This window comes from Mesocricetus auratus, unplaced genomic scaffold, assembly GCF_017639785.1.
Source record: "Mesocricetus auratus isolate SY011 unplaced genomic scaffold, BCM_Maur_2.0 Super-Scaffold_100003, whole genome shotgun sequence".
NCBI classification, from domain to species: domain Eukaryota; kingdom Metazoa; phylum Chordata; class Mammalia; order Rodentia; family Cricetidae; genus Mesocricetus; species Mesocricetus auratus.
The window spans coordinates 47,077,524-47,091,643 of NW_024429188.1; the positions used below are offsets into that span (position 1 = coordinate 47,077,524).

The 14,120-nt window shown below is 43.0% G+C and overlaps 1 protein-coding gene across 1 annotated transcript; it reads left to right on the forward strand.

Moving 5' to 3' along the window:
* Nucleotides 1–4,715: 4,715 nt before the first annotated feature.
* On the forward strand, nt 4,716–11,274 carry Awat1 (acyl-CoA wax alcohol acyltransferase 1). Its single transcript, XM_005081168.3, has 7 exons — nt 4,716–4,911; nt 6,134–6,241; nt 6,507–6,577; nt 7,677–7,881; nt 8,497–8,668; nt 10,472–10,671; nt 10,887–11,274. Exons 1-7 carry the CDS (start codon nt 4,836–4,838, stop codon nt 11,039–11,041), a joined length of 987 nt encoding a protein of 328 aa, XP_005081225.1. The 5' UTR covers nt 4,716–4,835; the 3' UTR covers nt 11,042–11,274.
* Nucleotides 11,275–14,120: the final 2,846 nt, after the last annotated feature.

The following is a 14,120-nucleotide window of genomic DNA, read 5'->3' on the forward strand; positions in this document are numbered from 1 at the left end:
AATGCAGCCTAGCTCTCTGATGCCTCTGCCTATGCCATACCTACAAATGTCAATGGAGGCCTAGGAAAGCATCCAACTTCTGCACCATGCCTAAACACCTAGAGTGCACAGGGTGGAGAGGACATTGAACATAATAAAGGAGGTATGCTGATCAGCAAGTAACCTTTGACTTACCATTAAAAGACCTAGAAATCTGACTAATCTAAATGCTAGTGCTTCAAAGTGGGCATGGGATCCCACACCTGTAATTTCAGCAGTCAGGAGTGGAGGCTGCAGGATCAGGACAAGTTCAGGGCCAGCCTGGGTCATGTGAGATCTTGTCTAAAATGAAACAAAATGGGATGGATGTAGGGATGTCTCAGTGGTTAAGGGCTCATGCAGCTCTCCCAGACAACCTAAATTCTGTTCCCAGCACCCAAATCAAGCAGTTCATTCACAACTGTCTGCAACTCCAACTCCAGTGGGTCCAGTACCTTCTTCTGGACCACTTAGGCACCTACATTCATGCTCACATATGCACACACACACACATATACATAATTAATCATAAGAGAATCTTAAAAATGAAACATAAATAAACCAACCAACCAACCAGGCTTGGTGGTTCAAGTCTTTAATCACAACATGCAGGAGGCAGAGGCAGACAACTCTCTGTAAATTAGAGGCCATTCTGGTCTACATAGCAAGTTCCAGGACAACTAGGGCCACATAGCAAGTCTTTGTCTCAAAATTAATTAGCTGATTAATTATCAATTAAGAAAAATAATTCTTCACATACAATAAACATTTCATAAATGAATTATGGCATGCCCATATAATGAAATGCTTTGTATGATGCTATAGTAACATGAAATAATGTCACAGTATGCCATTCCATATGAAACAGTTTACAAAATTGAACATGGGATACGGCTCTATTTTAGTTAATTATTTTAAATAACCAACATTGAACTTTTTGGTCATTGTTTTATTTACTGAACTTTTAATATGACCATATATATGAGCAAAGCACTGAGCCAAGGACTCTGTATAAATGATTTTATATAAATGACAATTCTGTGATATGGGTCAATCTTTAATCTTTACAGATGATGAAATGGAAGCACTAGGCACTTAAGTCACTTACTTGAGATCTCAGATTCACATCTTGATGTGTTGGACTCACAAATCCAAACATAATAGTAATTTTATATTGATGACCACATTTGTATAGGAAAAAATCCTCAAGAAACATGGACACCAAGATGTTTGCAGTTAATACCAATTACTTGTGAAAGGTGAGGTTATTTATAGCTTTTGTTTCTATTTTACTTTCCTGTGTACTCTGAGAATTGATTGATTTACATGGATTACTTCCATAATAAGAAAAAGGAAATAAAATGTTAGTTATTTTATATTCATGTGTGTAGGTACTTTGTCTGCATGTATATCTGTTTGCCAGGTGTGAACCATGGAAGCCAGAGGAGAGCACTGAATCCCCTGGAACTAGAGCTATAGGTGGTTGTGAGCTGCCATGTGGATGCTGGGAATCATATTCAGGTCCTCTGGAAGAGCAGCAAGTTTTCTTAACCACTGAGCCATCTCTCCAGTCCCCATAAACTTGTATTTAAAAAGAAGCAAGAAACCATTGTTCACAGCCTGTAGGAAGCAAACTGCTGAAGCATGAAGAACTTCACTATTACAGAGCATTGTCTAAAATGAATAAATATTATCTTGCACAAATATTGTTTCAAACAGATGCAAATAACATCATAATCTATGCACATAGCAGGTCCAATGTATTATATGCTATATTAAAAACACAATTATTATCATATGGTGGTCCATGAGATTCTATATATGAAAATACCAATGCAAGAGGTGGGATCTGGTACTAAATGTAATATATATATATATATATATATATATATATATATATATATATATATATATATACATACCAACATTTTTTCTGTAGTTTAAGTGTCTTCTAAACAACTTGCCTTCTTTTTTCAAGAGGACAGGAGAAAATAAAAAGGAATACTGAGACTTCACACATTATTAAAAAGTTAAGCTAGGAGGTTGGCTTCCTGGAGAAAACAATTTACAAGGATGAGAAGCGTGTGGGCAAGAATGTGATAGAAAGATAGAGTGCCAGGGATGAGGCCTCATCCTGAACCCTAGCTGACGTCACTACCTCAGTAGAGCAGCTGTTCACCTAACACTTGCCCTGGGGCCAGACTAGTTTCTCGACCTGGAGTGGAGGAGGACACTCTGGATAGGGGAAGCAAAGCATTTGGAACCTTCTTTAACACCAAAAGGTCAGGAGGCACCTGTCTTCCTCTCTTGCACTCCTCCCTCTTCCCTTTTGAAATGTAGCCTTTGTTTTCTCTATTACTGTGTTTCTTATTAGTCCCCATTGAAGTCCCCAAAACAAACGCCTCCATAGGATTCCAGAGATCTCATTACACATAAACAATCACCTGAGCACAGAAATAAAAAAATAAGCAAGATTGCACACTTGATATCAATGGCCTAGAACTTGCCAGACATTAAAAATAGTCACGCTGCCAGGTATGTAATTCACTGAGCACATGCCCTGCATATTCAAAGTACTGGGTTCACACACACACACACACCACACACACACACACACACAAAACACACACACATACACACACACTCCCATCACACCGGCAAATAAAAGATTCTCCTTATCCCTTAGATACATAGAATCTGTGGGAAAAGCTAAAACAACACACTTCAACAAAACATGCTATAGTGGGTATATACTTACAAAGTAAGAAAAAGGGAGGCAGTTCAGCCTGTAATTGAGGGTCACCTAGATTTCAACCCTAAGGAAAGAAAACACTGGAGGAGAGACCTGTATATTAAGTCAGACTTGAGAGCTAGTGAGATGGCTCAGTGGGCAGAAATGATTACAGTACAAGCCTGATGACCTGAGCTTGATCCCAGGAGTCCACGTGATGAAAGGAAAGAATCAACAACTCCCACAAGTTGTCCTCTAACCTGTGCACGCGCGCGCACACACACACACACACACACACACACACACACTTAAAATAAACAGATTTGAGACTCACACTTGTAACTCCAACAATCACGAAGCAGAGGAGTTTCTGTGGCCAGTCTGGCCTACATAGAGACTTCTAGGTCAATCAATGCTATATAGCAAGACTCCATCTCAAAACGAAATGGACTTGAACTCTTCAAAAGTTCCAACATCAGGGAAGACCTGGAGAGTGAGGAGATAAGACAATGATTAGGTGGATTACAGAATTTTTTTTTTGGTTTTTCGAGACAGGGTTTCTCTGTGTTATTTTGGAGGCTGTCCTGGAACCCGCTCTATAGACCAGACTAGTCTCGAACTCACAGAGATCTGCCTGCCTCTGCCTCCCGAGTGCTGGGATTAAAGGTGTATGCCACCAACACCCGGCAGATTATGGAATCTTAATGTGATCCTGGAACAGAAAAAGGACACCAATAAAAAAGCAGCCACAATTCAAGTAAATCCTAGAGCGCAGTTCACAGAGATCCTCCAATCTAGATTTCCTCATTTTAATAACTGTTCCATGTTTGCATGACATACTAAGCAACAGACAGAGCAAGCTGGGTTAAGGTTGTAGGGAGCTCTCCGTATTGTTTTGAAACACCTTTATAAATATAGTTATTCCAGAATAGAAGGTGAAAATTTAAATGGTCAAAAATAAATTATAGTTCTTAGGTAATTACATCTGGACAGGTGACCCGTAGAAAATTATAAAGAAAATGACTATAGGTTTTTGGATAATGGTCACATGGAGAGGAGAAAGAGGATTGGGGCAAAAATAGGGCACCTGGAGAGGGTCTGGGCTAAGTAGAAAAGATCTGCATCTTCACCTAATGGTGGTTACCAGGTGATATCTGATAATAATTCATTAAGCCATATGCTTATATGACTTTTGTATCTGGGTTCTATTTTACAGTGAGGAAGTGAGAGTGCCACAATATCCAAGTATACCCAGTGATTCTTGTCTAGAACTAATTAAAAAGACATTTGCCTATGTATTGAATATTAGATATTGTTGGAGAATTGTTACATTTGTTGAGGGTGACAGTGGTTGTGTTACAGTGGAAGAAAAACATCTGTAGTTTTATGTCTCCATAATGAAGGATTTAGTGATGAAATGGCATGGTATCCCACAGTTGCTGTAAAATATTCCTCCCAAAGAAGCAGATAAATGAAACAGGTATGACAAAATGTTAATAGGTGGGCTTTTTTGTTGTTTCATTTGTCTTCCTGATGTTTGGGTTCAAGCAATAGTCAACAATAAATATAAAGATGAAAATGTGTTCCAGTCTCTGCTTTTATGTACACGTAGAAGTGAGAAGCTGGGCAGCCTCACATTACATTGCTTGAGGACAACTGAGACCCCATTCCAGGTGTCCCTAACCCTAATCCCCAAAATATTCTTCCCAACAGTCATTTCCTACAATTTACCAACCCCTCCCCCACGGTCTCTGAGAGGCCTGAGAGAGAGTTGGCCCTCTCTGGTTATCTGGCACTCAGACTGGATGACAGTCATGCTCTCCTTTCTTCATCCTGATGTCTCCATAGTCACAGGAAAGAGTCAAAGGGCTGTGGGCAGGGCTAGGCCTGTGAGGGCAGTCCTCAGTGCTACTGAACAGGCCTCTGCAGTGGGTGGGGGGAGGGAGTTATGGAAAAGAGGGTAGAGGGCAAGTGTCAGCTCTTCATAGTCTCATGCAGTCACCAGTACGTGAGCTTGCAGAGGCTGGTGGCACCTTTCATTGGAACAGGCTCTGGAACCTTTACCTCCCTTAGGCTCCCAGACATAATGCCGTGCACTAAGAAGACTGATTACTTACAGAGTCTAAGCCTTCTGCAGTGGCCGTTGAGCTACCTTGTCATCTGTGAGTACTGAACCAAGAGCGCACAGCAAAAAGCTGACCCAAGAAGGCAGGGCCAGATCTGGGTGATGGTTCTTAGGGTCTTGTGAAGTTTCATTCTTGGCCCTTTGATCAACTTAGTACTGGAGAGTAGAGCCATGGAGTCTTATACCCTGAGTGGAAAAGAAGAGATGAAGCCCCAGGGCACAGTGAAAAAAGATGGGAGTGTGGAGTACAGTCACAATAGATATGAATGTGCCAGCTAATTCCAGCCACTCCTTCCTTAACCTGCACAACCTATAGAGGGCAAATGTGTTTACAGGGGTTTTCTTAGGAACATGGACTAGCACAGAGGAACAGTTAGCATTATAGGCTTAGAGAAGTGGAGCCTGTGGAGGTTTTGCTTCTTTGTTCTCTCAATTGCCCTTGTTGTTGGTTTGTTGGTGGATTGGTTGGCCTTTATGAGACAAGCCCATGCTCAATGCGGTCTCTAACTCATCCTCTTGTCTCAGTTTTCTGAGTGCTAGGATTACAGGTGTATGCTAATATTCCCAGCTATATAGCCAGCGTTTGGGCCATAGAGTTTTTTCTCTGATAGTGAAGTGGTAGTGTGGAATGAGAGCAAGACAGTGGAAGGAATGTAGAATGGGCAAGAGCACAGCCGGGCATTGGTGGCGCACACCTTTAATCCCAGCACTCGGGAGGCAGAGGCAGGTGGATCTCTGTGAGTTCGAGACCAGCCTGGTCTACAGAGTGAGTTCCAGGACGGCCTCCAAAGCTGCACAGAGAAATCCTGTCTTGAAAAACCAAAAGGAAATAAATAAAAGAATGGGCAAGAGCACAAGAACAGTGGGGTAGGAAACAGAATGGGAACAGAGATGTTGAATGGGATTGGTCAAGGGAGAGGTGGAAAGTATGAGAACAAAGGAAGGTAGACCCTAACACAGATTCTGGGATGGTGATAGATAGGAAGGGAGATAAGAGACAGGAAGATGGAAAATGATAGCTGAATGTGAGCAGTACACAAAAAGCTTGTTCCAGCCAATATACAGGGATGCTGACTAGACAGGGAGTCAGGGAAACAGGATGAGAGGTAGGAAATGTGGATTTCACATGGTAGATGACAGAAAAAAATTCTGAAGGATAAATGTCAGGACCTAGATTGTGTTGAAGCCCAGGATCAGAGCATGGGCATGACTGAATTCTGCTGCCAGTACAAATTTGGTCTGGCTTACTCTCTCCTCAGTTTGGATCCTGCAGCCATTATTCATTGGCCTGCTGTTCACACCCTTGTGGTTGCTACCAACACTTTACTTTGTCTGGTTATTCCTGGACTGGAAGACTCCAAATCAAGGTAAGTTTCATGAACCTAGGAAAAAGAATGTTCCACCATAGCCTAGAACTCTGCTTGTGGGAGGGTTCCACTCACCATGACATAGACTTCTCTCCCAAGCTCTCAGAGCCACGAGTGCCAGACAGCTGGAACCGCTCTGGGATGTCTTCCTTTCCTACCTCTGTAGTAGAGATGTGGTCCTCCACATTGCTAGGGAATCCCTGGGTGAATGAGAGGTATGGACTAGCAATACTAATATCATCCTCTACTGGCACTTTTGTCTCAGGTGGCAGGCGTTCAGCCTGGGTAAGGAACTGGTCTATCTGGACCCACATCAGGGACTATTTCCCTATTACAGTAAGTATCCCTCTCAACACTCAAAACACAGGCATTCTACAAAATAACTAGGAGCCTCCATAAGAAAACTGAGTATCTAGGCAAAGTGTCAGTGCTGGCAAGATTACATCACAGTCTTCTGTACTTTCCTGGGATATTTTTGACACCCTTGGCATGACCTGTATATGACATAGGCCGAGTGAAAGTATCATTCAGTTTAATAAACATGATTCAAAAGTGTCTACTAGCCACATGTTTGGGCTTCAGAGAAGTAACTGCAATGTGATTCTTCATGAGCAAGAAGCTCACATCTGATGGGGAGAATGGGTAAATGCATAATCAGAATCTGTTGCAAGACACAGAAGTGATTCTGACAGAGGATAGAAAGGAAATGCTTCCCAGATGTGGCAGTATCTAAGCAGAGCTTTCAATGTTCACTGAAAGTTACTGGAGGCAGGTGATGGGGGACATCGCAAGGAAGAGGTCCAGAAATGGACTGTTCTGAGGTTCCTCTGGGTAATCATTAAAAGGGATGACAAACACAGTCCATGTTTGGAATTTTAAATTGTATTTATTTTCATTTGTGGATGAGCATTTTGCAGGCATGAAAGCATAATGTAAGCATACAGCATGCATTCAGTGCCTGAGACTAGAAGAGAACACTGGATCCCTTAGAACTCCAGTTACCAGTGGTTGTGAGTAACCACATGGGTGCTGGGAACCCAAATCAGGTTCTCTGAAAGTGCCACAAGTGCTCCTAATTGCTGAACCATCTCTCTAGCCCAAGTCCTGACCTTTTTTGAGAGCAGAGCTTCCTGGCCATGACATCTAGCATAACATTGCACAAAGAAAATGATAATGTGTATAAAGCTCGTGGACGCAGTTGACTGAAACTGCTTGAAGTCACAAGCGAAAAGATTCATTAGCTTCAGTTGCCCGGGATCCTATCTTGTCATTCTAAGGCTGTGGAGATCAAATTCCAGGCCCCTTGAAACCTGTGTGTGCTTTGTCTGTTAGGCAGCTGTTTCAGAGAACACCTAAATCCCTGACATGTCTTCCTCACCTTGTTGCTCCTGTGAGCTCATTCCTCCCTCTGTGCCATTTGTTTCCATGGTTGCAGATCCTGAAGACTAAGGACCTGTCACCATCACACAACTACATGATGGGGGTCCATCCTCATGGTCTGCTGACCTTCGGCGCCTTCTGCAACTTCTGCACTGAGTCCACAGGCTTCTCGAAGACCTTCCCAGGCATCACGCCTCACTTGGCCACACTGTCCTGGTTCTTCAAGATCCCCTTTATTAGGGAATACCTCATGGCCAAAGGTGCTTCTGATCATACTGTAGATCTAGTCACTGTAGCTCTTTCATAAAATGCACCCTCTTAAACCACTGCTCCCCCACTGCACCATTCCTTTGCACCATAATCAGGGTGTGGAAGTCAAAGCAGTGAACCTGCCCAGGCTTAGATCTTGGCTCTGTTGCTTGCTGTAAGATCATGGGCAAATTAGCTATCTCCTAGTGGACTTGGCTTCCTTGACTGAGAAATAGTGCTGAAATGGTGTGGTGATTAAATGAGAATGCTATTAAGAGTAGTATCTTAAATAAGTAAAGCATTTGACATACTTCCTGGTATAGAGCGTGTGCTCAATGAACAATAGGTATTGCTATCAATGGGGGTGGGGAAAGGTAGAATCAGAATTGAAATTCAGAAAGTTGTATTTATCCCACTGAAAACCGCCCTGCTGCAGCTTCAATCCAGTACTTCCTATGGACATTGCCTTCAAGCAAAACGTGCTCACTGTCTTGTCTTCTCTACACTACTGTCCCATGTCCTTGAGCTTTCTCTCCTATGAGCCATGGGAACCCAGAAGCCAGTGTGTCCTGACATTTGCTCCTGCTCTGATGACTGTGTCCTCTCTGTGCCTCGATTCTTTCTAGGAGTGTGTTCTGTGAGCCAGCCAGCCATCGACTACCTGCTGAGCCATGGCACTGGAAACCTCGTGGGTATTGTTGTAGGAGGAGTGGGAGAGGCCCTGCAGAGTGTGCCTAACACCACCACCCTTATCCTCCAGAAGCGCAAAGGGTTTGTACGCACAGCCCTCCGACACGGGTAGGTATCCCCAATAGAAGGAGCAGGTGTCCCTCTCTGCACATTACCCTGTAGATTGTTACAGATGAATACAAGATGAATAGTTGCCCCCTGGGAACTTATGATTGAGTAGGAGAGATAGATGTGGATTTTTTAAGTTTTAGGACATCTGCTTCCTCTTAGTGAGCAGCACCAGTTTCCAGGAAATCAGACCATGACCTATGGTACAATGTCCAGGGCAGTTAGGCTCAGGCTAACAGGTCAACCATGTCCACATTTTCCTGTGACGAGTAGATAATCCACATTTGTCTGTTAATAATGAGTGCAAGGCACAGTACAGAACAGTGAGTCTGTATGAAGAGCTGGAATCTGGAGTCTGATTTAAAATTCTGGCTCCATGAGGCTTGAAATGTAGCTCAGTGGTAGAGCAACTGCCTAACATGCATGAGACTCTGGGTTCCATCCCAGCACCAGATAATAATATCATCATAATCCCTGGCTGTATGATTTACCATGCATATTGGGGCATCATTCTGAGCCTTGGGATTTTTATCTTCCTAACACGGTTACTGATCTTTGTTCCTCCTACATGGGGTGACTGGGTTTCATAGCTCCAGCAGACCTCTAACTTATGATCCCCCTGCCTCAGCTTCATGAGTATCTTCCATTATAGATCTAAGCCACCAGGTCCAGTGAGTTAGGAATGAATTCACTTATATATAATACCTACCATGTACCTTGCACACAACGGGTGATTAAAAATGTTAGGTGCAGTCTTGGAACAGAAGGAAAAAAGGAGCTGGTGTCTGGAGTAACAAGAAGCCTACCAGTTCAGTAGTCTAGCTCACTGGACACATGGGCAAATGCATGCTTAGGGAGGATACGAACCTGTCTTCAAATGACCTCAACCCAGGGGTCTGGAGTATAATATACAGGGAGAACTCTGACTTGGAGCCAGGAGTTCTAGTCTAGGGCCTTCTACTCTCTGCCTGCCTGTAGGACCCTACCTTTTCTGGGCCTAGGCTCGGGTTTCCCTACCATGTTCTCACTATTATGACTTACCAATGAATCAGGTAACACTTACCAAAGTGCTGTGTTCTCTTTTTTTCACATAAGGGCTGTAAGGAGCCTGATTTTTTTCTCCTAGAGCACTCACTGTTCATGGTGGGTTCTTGTGGCCTTTAGAAAAGAAACACCATCCTATGCTCAAATCCCATGATCCAAGGATAGAATACCTTGTGCTTGGTCTCCTTGGGGAGGGGTATTTCCTTTTGTAAAAAATTTATTTAACTTTATTTTATGTGCATTGGTGTGAAGGTATCAGATTCCCTGGAACTGGAGTTTCAGACAGTTGTGAGCTGCCGTGTGGGTGCTGGGAATTGAACCCAAGTCCTCTGGAAGAGTAACCAGTGCTCCTAACTACTGAGCCACCTCTCCAACCCTGGGGAGGGGTATTTCAAATATGTGCATCTATACACATCACCCACACATTGTGATTTCTCTAACAGAAAGTTAGATGTTTCATTCTTGGCACCTCCTGAAAGCTTTTCACCATGTGGATAGCTGAGTGTCTCTTCCAAGCTCTTCTTTCCTGCCTGTATCTCTGTGCCTTGCCCTTGTAATCTAGGCTAATGATAACACTTTCATTGGCCTGGAAATTTTCAAGACAAGACATCCCAAATAGGGGACTCTGTGCAGTGCAAAAAGAATGTTTTAGGCCTCTAGTATTATATCTTAATGGAAGAGTGCCTGGCCTTGAACAAAAGTTTTTCCAGCATGTTTCTCACGATAGTTTGTGTCTGATGAATGAGGATTTTCCTTCAGGGCTCATCTTGTCCCTACCTTCACGTTTGGAGAAACTGAGGTATATGACCAGGTGCTGTTCCATGAGGACAGCCGGATGTACAAGTTTCAAAGCTTCTTCCGCCGGATCTTTGGTTTCTATTTCTGTGTCTTCTATGGACAAGGCTTCTGTCAAGACTCACTGGGACTCCTACCATACCACAAGCCCATTGTCACTATAGGTGAGTGCTGCGCTCAGCCTTGGGGCCATCTAAGCTCTTTCTCCCATCTGTCTAGTTGCATCTTACCCCTCTCCCAGCAAATAAGAGAGCAGCAGAGTGGAGAAGCTGAGAGCTGACTGAGTAGCCAGAGTATCTGACTCTGGAAAGGAGAGAAGGGTGGAGGCAATGAGGATTCTGGCACTTTCACTCATCCCTTGTTTCATCTCTTTTGACAGTTGGGGAGCCTTTGCCCCTGCCCCGTGTTGAAAACCCAAGCCCAGAGATGGTGGACAAATACCATGCACTCTACATGGATGCCCTGTACAATCTGTTTGAGCAGCATAAGGTCCAGCATGGCTGCTCCAACACCCAGAAACTGCTTTTCTTGTGATTGATGAGATTCCACTTGACCATAATACTGCCCCTGCCCACACTCCCACAAGAGTTGTCCCTGAGGAGCCCCATCCAGACATTCTTCAGAGGGGAACATCCCGAGGCCCCTCTAGTCTTGGGCCCTTTCTGTACCTTTCTGAAATCCTAGAAGCTAAAGTACTCAATGACCAGGCAGTCAGCACTCCACTTTAAAATATCTTAATAAAATATTTAAATTTGGGGGCTGGAAAGATGGCTCAGATGTTAAGAGCACTCGGTGCTCTTCCAGAGGTCCTGAGTTCAATTCCCAGCAACCACATGGTGGCTCACAACCATCTGTAATGAGATCTGGTGTGCTCTTCTGACCTGCAGGCACACATGCAGGCAGAACACTGTATACATAACAGATAAATAAATCTTTAAAAAATAATAAAATAAAATATTTAAATTCATATGTACTTTGCAAACCATAAATTTAACCAGTTTGAAATGCAAAGTTCAGCAACGTTTATTATTTCCATAGAGTTGTACAATGACCACCACAAGCTCCCTTGGGAGCTCTTTCAAACACCACTAGAAACGCAATCCACATCCGCAGCCACTGCCCACTGCCACAGCACCTGGAAACCACTGATTTACCTTATCTCTAAGGCTCTGTGGTCTGAATAGTTCATACAAATGGAACAAAATAGCAAATGTTATTTCATGATTGACTTCTTTCTTTCAGGATGTTTTCTATGTTCCTTCATATTATAGGATGTAACACTGCTCCATTCTTTGTGGCTGAATAACAACCTATTATGGATAAACTGAATTTTGTTGATCTAGGCACTAGTGGAAGGACATCTGGTTTTATTTCCACTTTTCAACGACTATGAGCAGAACTGTTACAAATATTCATGTACAATTTTAAAATGATCTTCCGTCCTCAGATACAAAGGCATACTTCCATACCACTGACAAGCATCATTTTAGACAGATAAAAAGTACCTTACTGGAGAACAGTTCTCAGTTGCCATAAGCATTTCACATTTATTTTCCTTAAAATGACACCTGGCTATCTTGACCCTTACAAAATTCTATCTATAATTTTTTTCTAAAAGCTGTACTCTGAATGCATTATTTTCTTCTTTTTGTTTGTTTGAAATGGTATCTCATGTAGCCCAGGCTTCCCTCAGATTTGTTAGGTAAGATTTCATGAGTGTGCCACCATGCTTGGTTGATGTGGTACTGGGAATGGAACAGAAGATGCTCAGTAAGTACAGGGGACCAGGATATCTGCGTTCCATACTTCCATCTCCAGCCCCTGCATTCTGAGAAACTTAAAGGAGTAAATAAAAGCAGAGATGTCTCTTACTTCAGAATAAGCAGAAAGAGACATTTTGAGGGGATGGAGAGATAGCTGTCAGTGGTTAAGAGCACATGTTGCTCTTGCAGATAGAGGAAGCCAAATTTGGTTCCTAGCACCCACATTGGGTAACTCTACATCCACCTGTAACTCCAGGTCCAGGGAATCCAATGCCTTCTTCTGGCCTCCTCAGGCACTTCATTCACACATACAAAGCCACATACGTATAGATAAAAATAAGAGTAAAAATAAGACACATTTTAAAATTCACCAAATAACCCAAGTTGAAGGCCCATTTAGACTTATTTTCTTTCTTTTTTCCTTTTCTTGACTCTTAACTGTTAGGCTTTCTCTTATTTTACATAACTTTGGATGTATTTCTAACCAAGACTTCCCTCATAAGCAATAGTCAAATGGATCCAATTTTCTAATCTCCAACAAATACCTTCCACTCATCCCTGTCCCAAGCAAATCATTTCCTTCCTCCCAATTCCCATTGAATCCCTAAGTCATATCAAATTTACTACCTTTTGTTAATCCAACAAGCCCCTCCTCTCCTCTACTACTATAATCCAGTCAAAGACCTCCCAAAATTCATTGACTATTGCTATTCCTTCTAGTAAAATCTGCTTTAATCAACCCTTCCATCAGACTACCTTGCTGAATCTTAAATCTGATTAGTCACCCTCTACTTAAAATTGTTTCTTGCACCAGGCAGAGGTGCCTTTAATCCCAGCACTTGGGAGGCAGAGGCAGGGGTATCTCAGTGAGTTTGAGGCCAGCCCGGTCTACAGAGCAAATTCCGGGAGGCTGCGGACTGGAGGACAGAGCACTCTACACTCTCTGACTTTGACTCAGGGGGCCCCAGAGACACCCGACATACCCAACTTGTATATAGGTTGTTTATTTCCTTGCAATGTCAGTACCAATCAGTTTTTAAAAACTTCTGTTACCTCACTCCTGCCCAATCAGGAGTTCAGCCCCCATCTGAATCTGGAATTCCCCTACCCCAGCCCCATTCTTTACTCCTTAAAAACCCTGCCATAGCTGAGTTCAAGGTTCTCCCTGATCCAACCACTGTGTCGAATGGATGGAGAGCCCAAGCTCGAGCTTTCAATAAAGGCTCTTCACTTTTGCATATTAATACGACTCCTAGTGGTCTCTTGGGGGCTCATAACTCAGGTGTAACACCACCTCCATGATAGGTTTTTGTCTGCCTTAAGTTAGTGCAGGTCTTATGCATGTTGTCACAACTGTTATGAGTTCATATGTGTAACTCCCCTACTGTGTACAAAATATCTATCGCCTGTAGACATTTACCCACTCTGGCTCTTACAATCTTTCTGCATCCTCTTCCTCAGTGGTCTCTGAACCTTAGGGCATGGAGGGGGAGCTGGATATACATGGCCCATTTAGAGATGAGCACTCGACAGTCACTTATTCTCCACACCTTGACCAGTTGTGGGTCTCTGTGTTAATTACCATCTACTGCAAAAAGAAGCTTCTGTAATGAGAGTTGAGAGATGCACTACCGTGGGATCTAGAGGGCATATGCAAGATACCCAGTCTTCAGGCAAGTCACGGGGAAAGGTGGAGTTAGAAGAGCAAGTCTGTACATTGTGATTTTTCAAAGGGGAGTAGTCAGCATCGCAGAAACTTATCTGGGGATAAAGCCCTTATTTCAAACAATACCCATTAAAATTTCATGGGAAATTTAGAGTTTCTCTAAGAATGATACTGCCCTACAGGA

Excerpts from the sequence above, each read along its gene's own strand:
- Awat1 (XM_005081168.3), top strand. The coding sequence starts at position 4,836 with ATGCCGTGCACTAAGAAGACTGATTACTTACAGAGTCTAAGCCTTCTG. Across the intron at positions 7,882-8,496 it reads GGAATACCTCATGGCCAAAG|GAGTGTGTTCTGTGAGCCAG; the intron begins GTGCTTCTGATC and ends GATTCTTTCTAG. Across the intron at positions 8,669-10,471 it reads CGCACAGCCCTCCGACACGG|GGCTCATCTTGTCCCTACCT; the intron begins GTAGGTATCCCC and ends ATTTTCCTTCAG.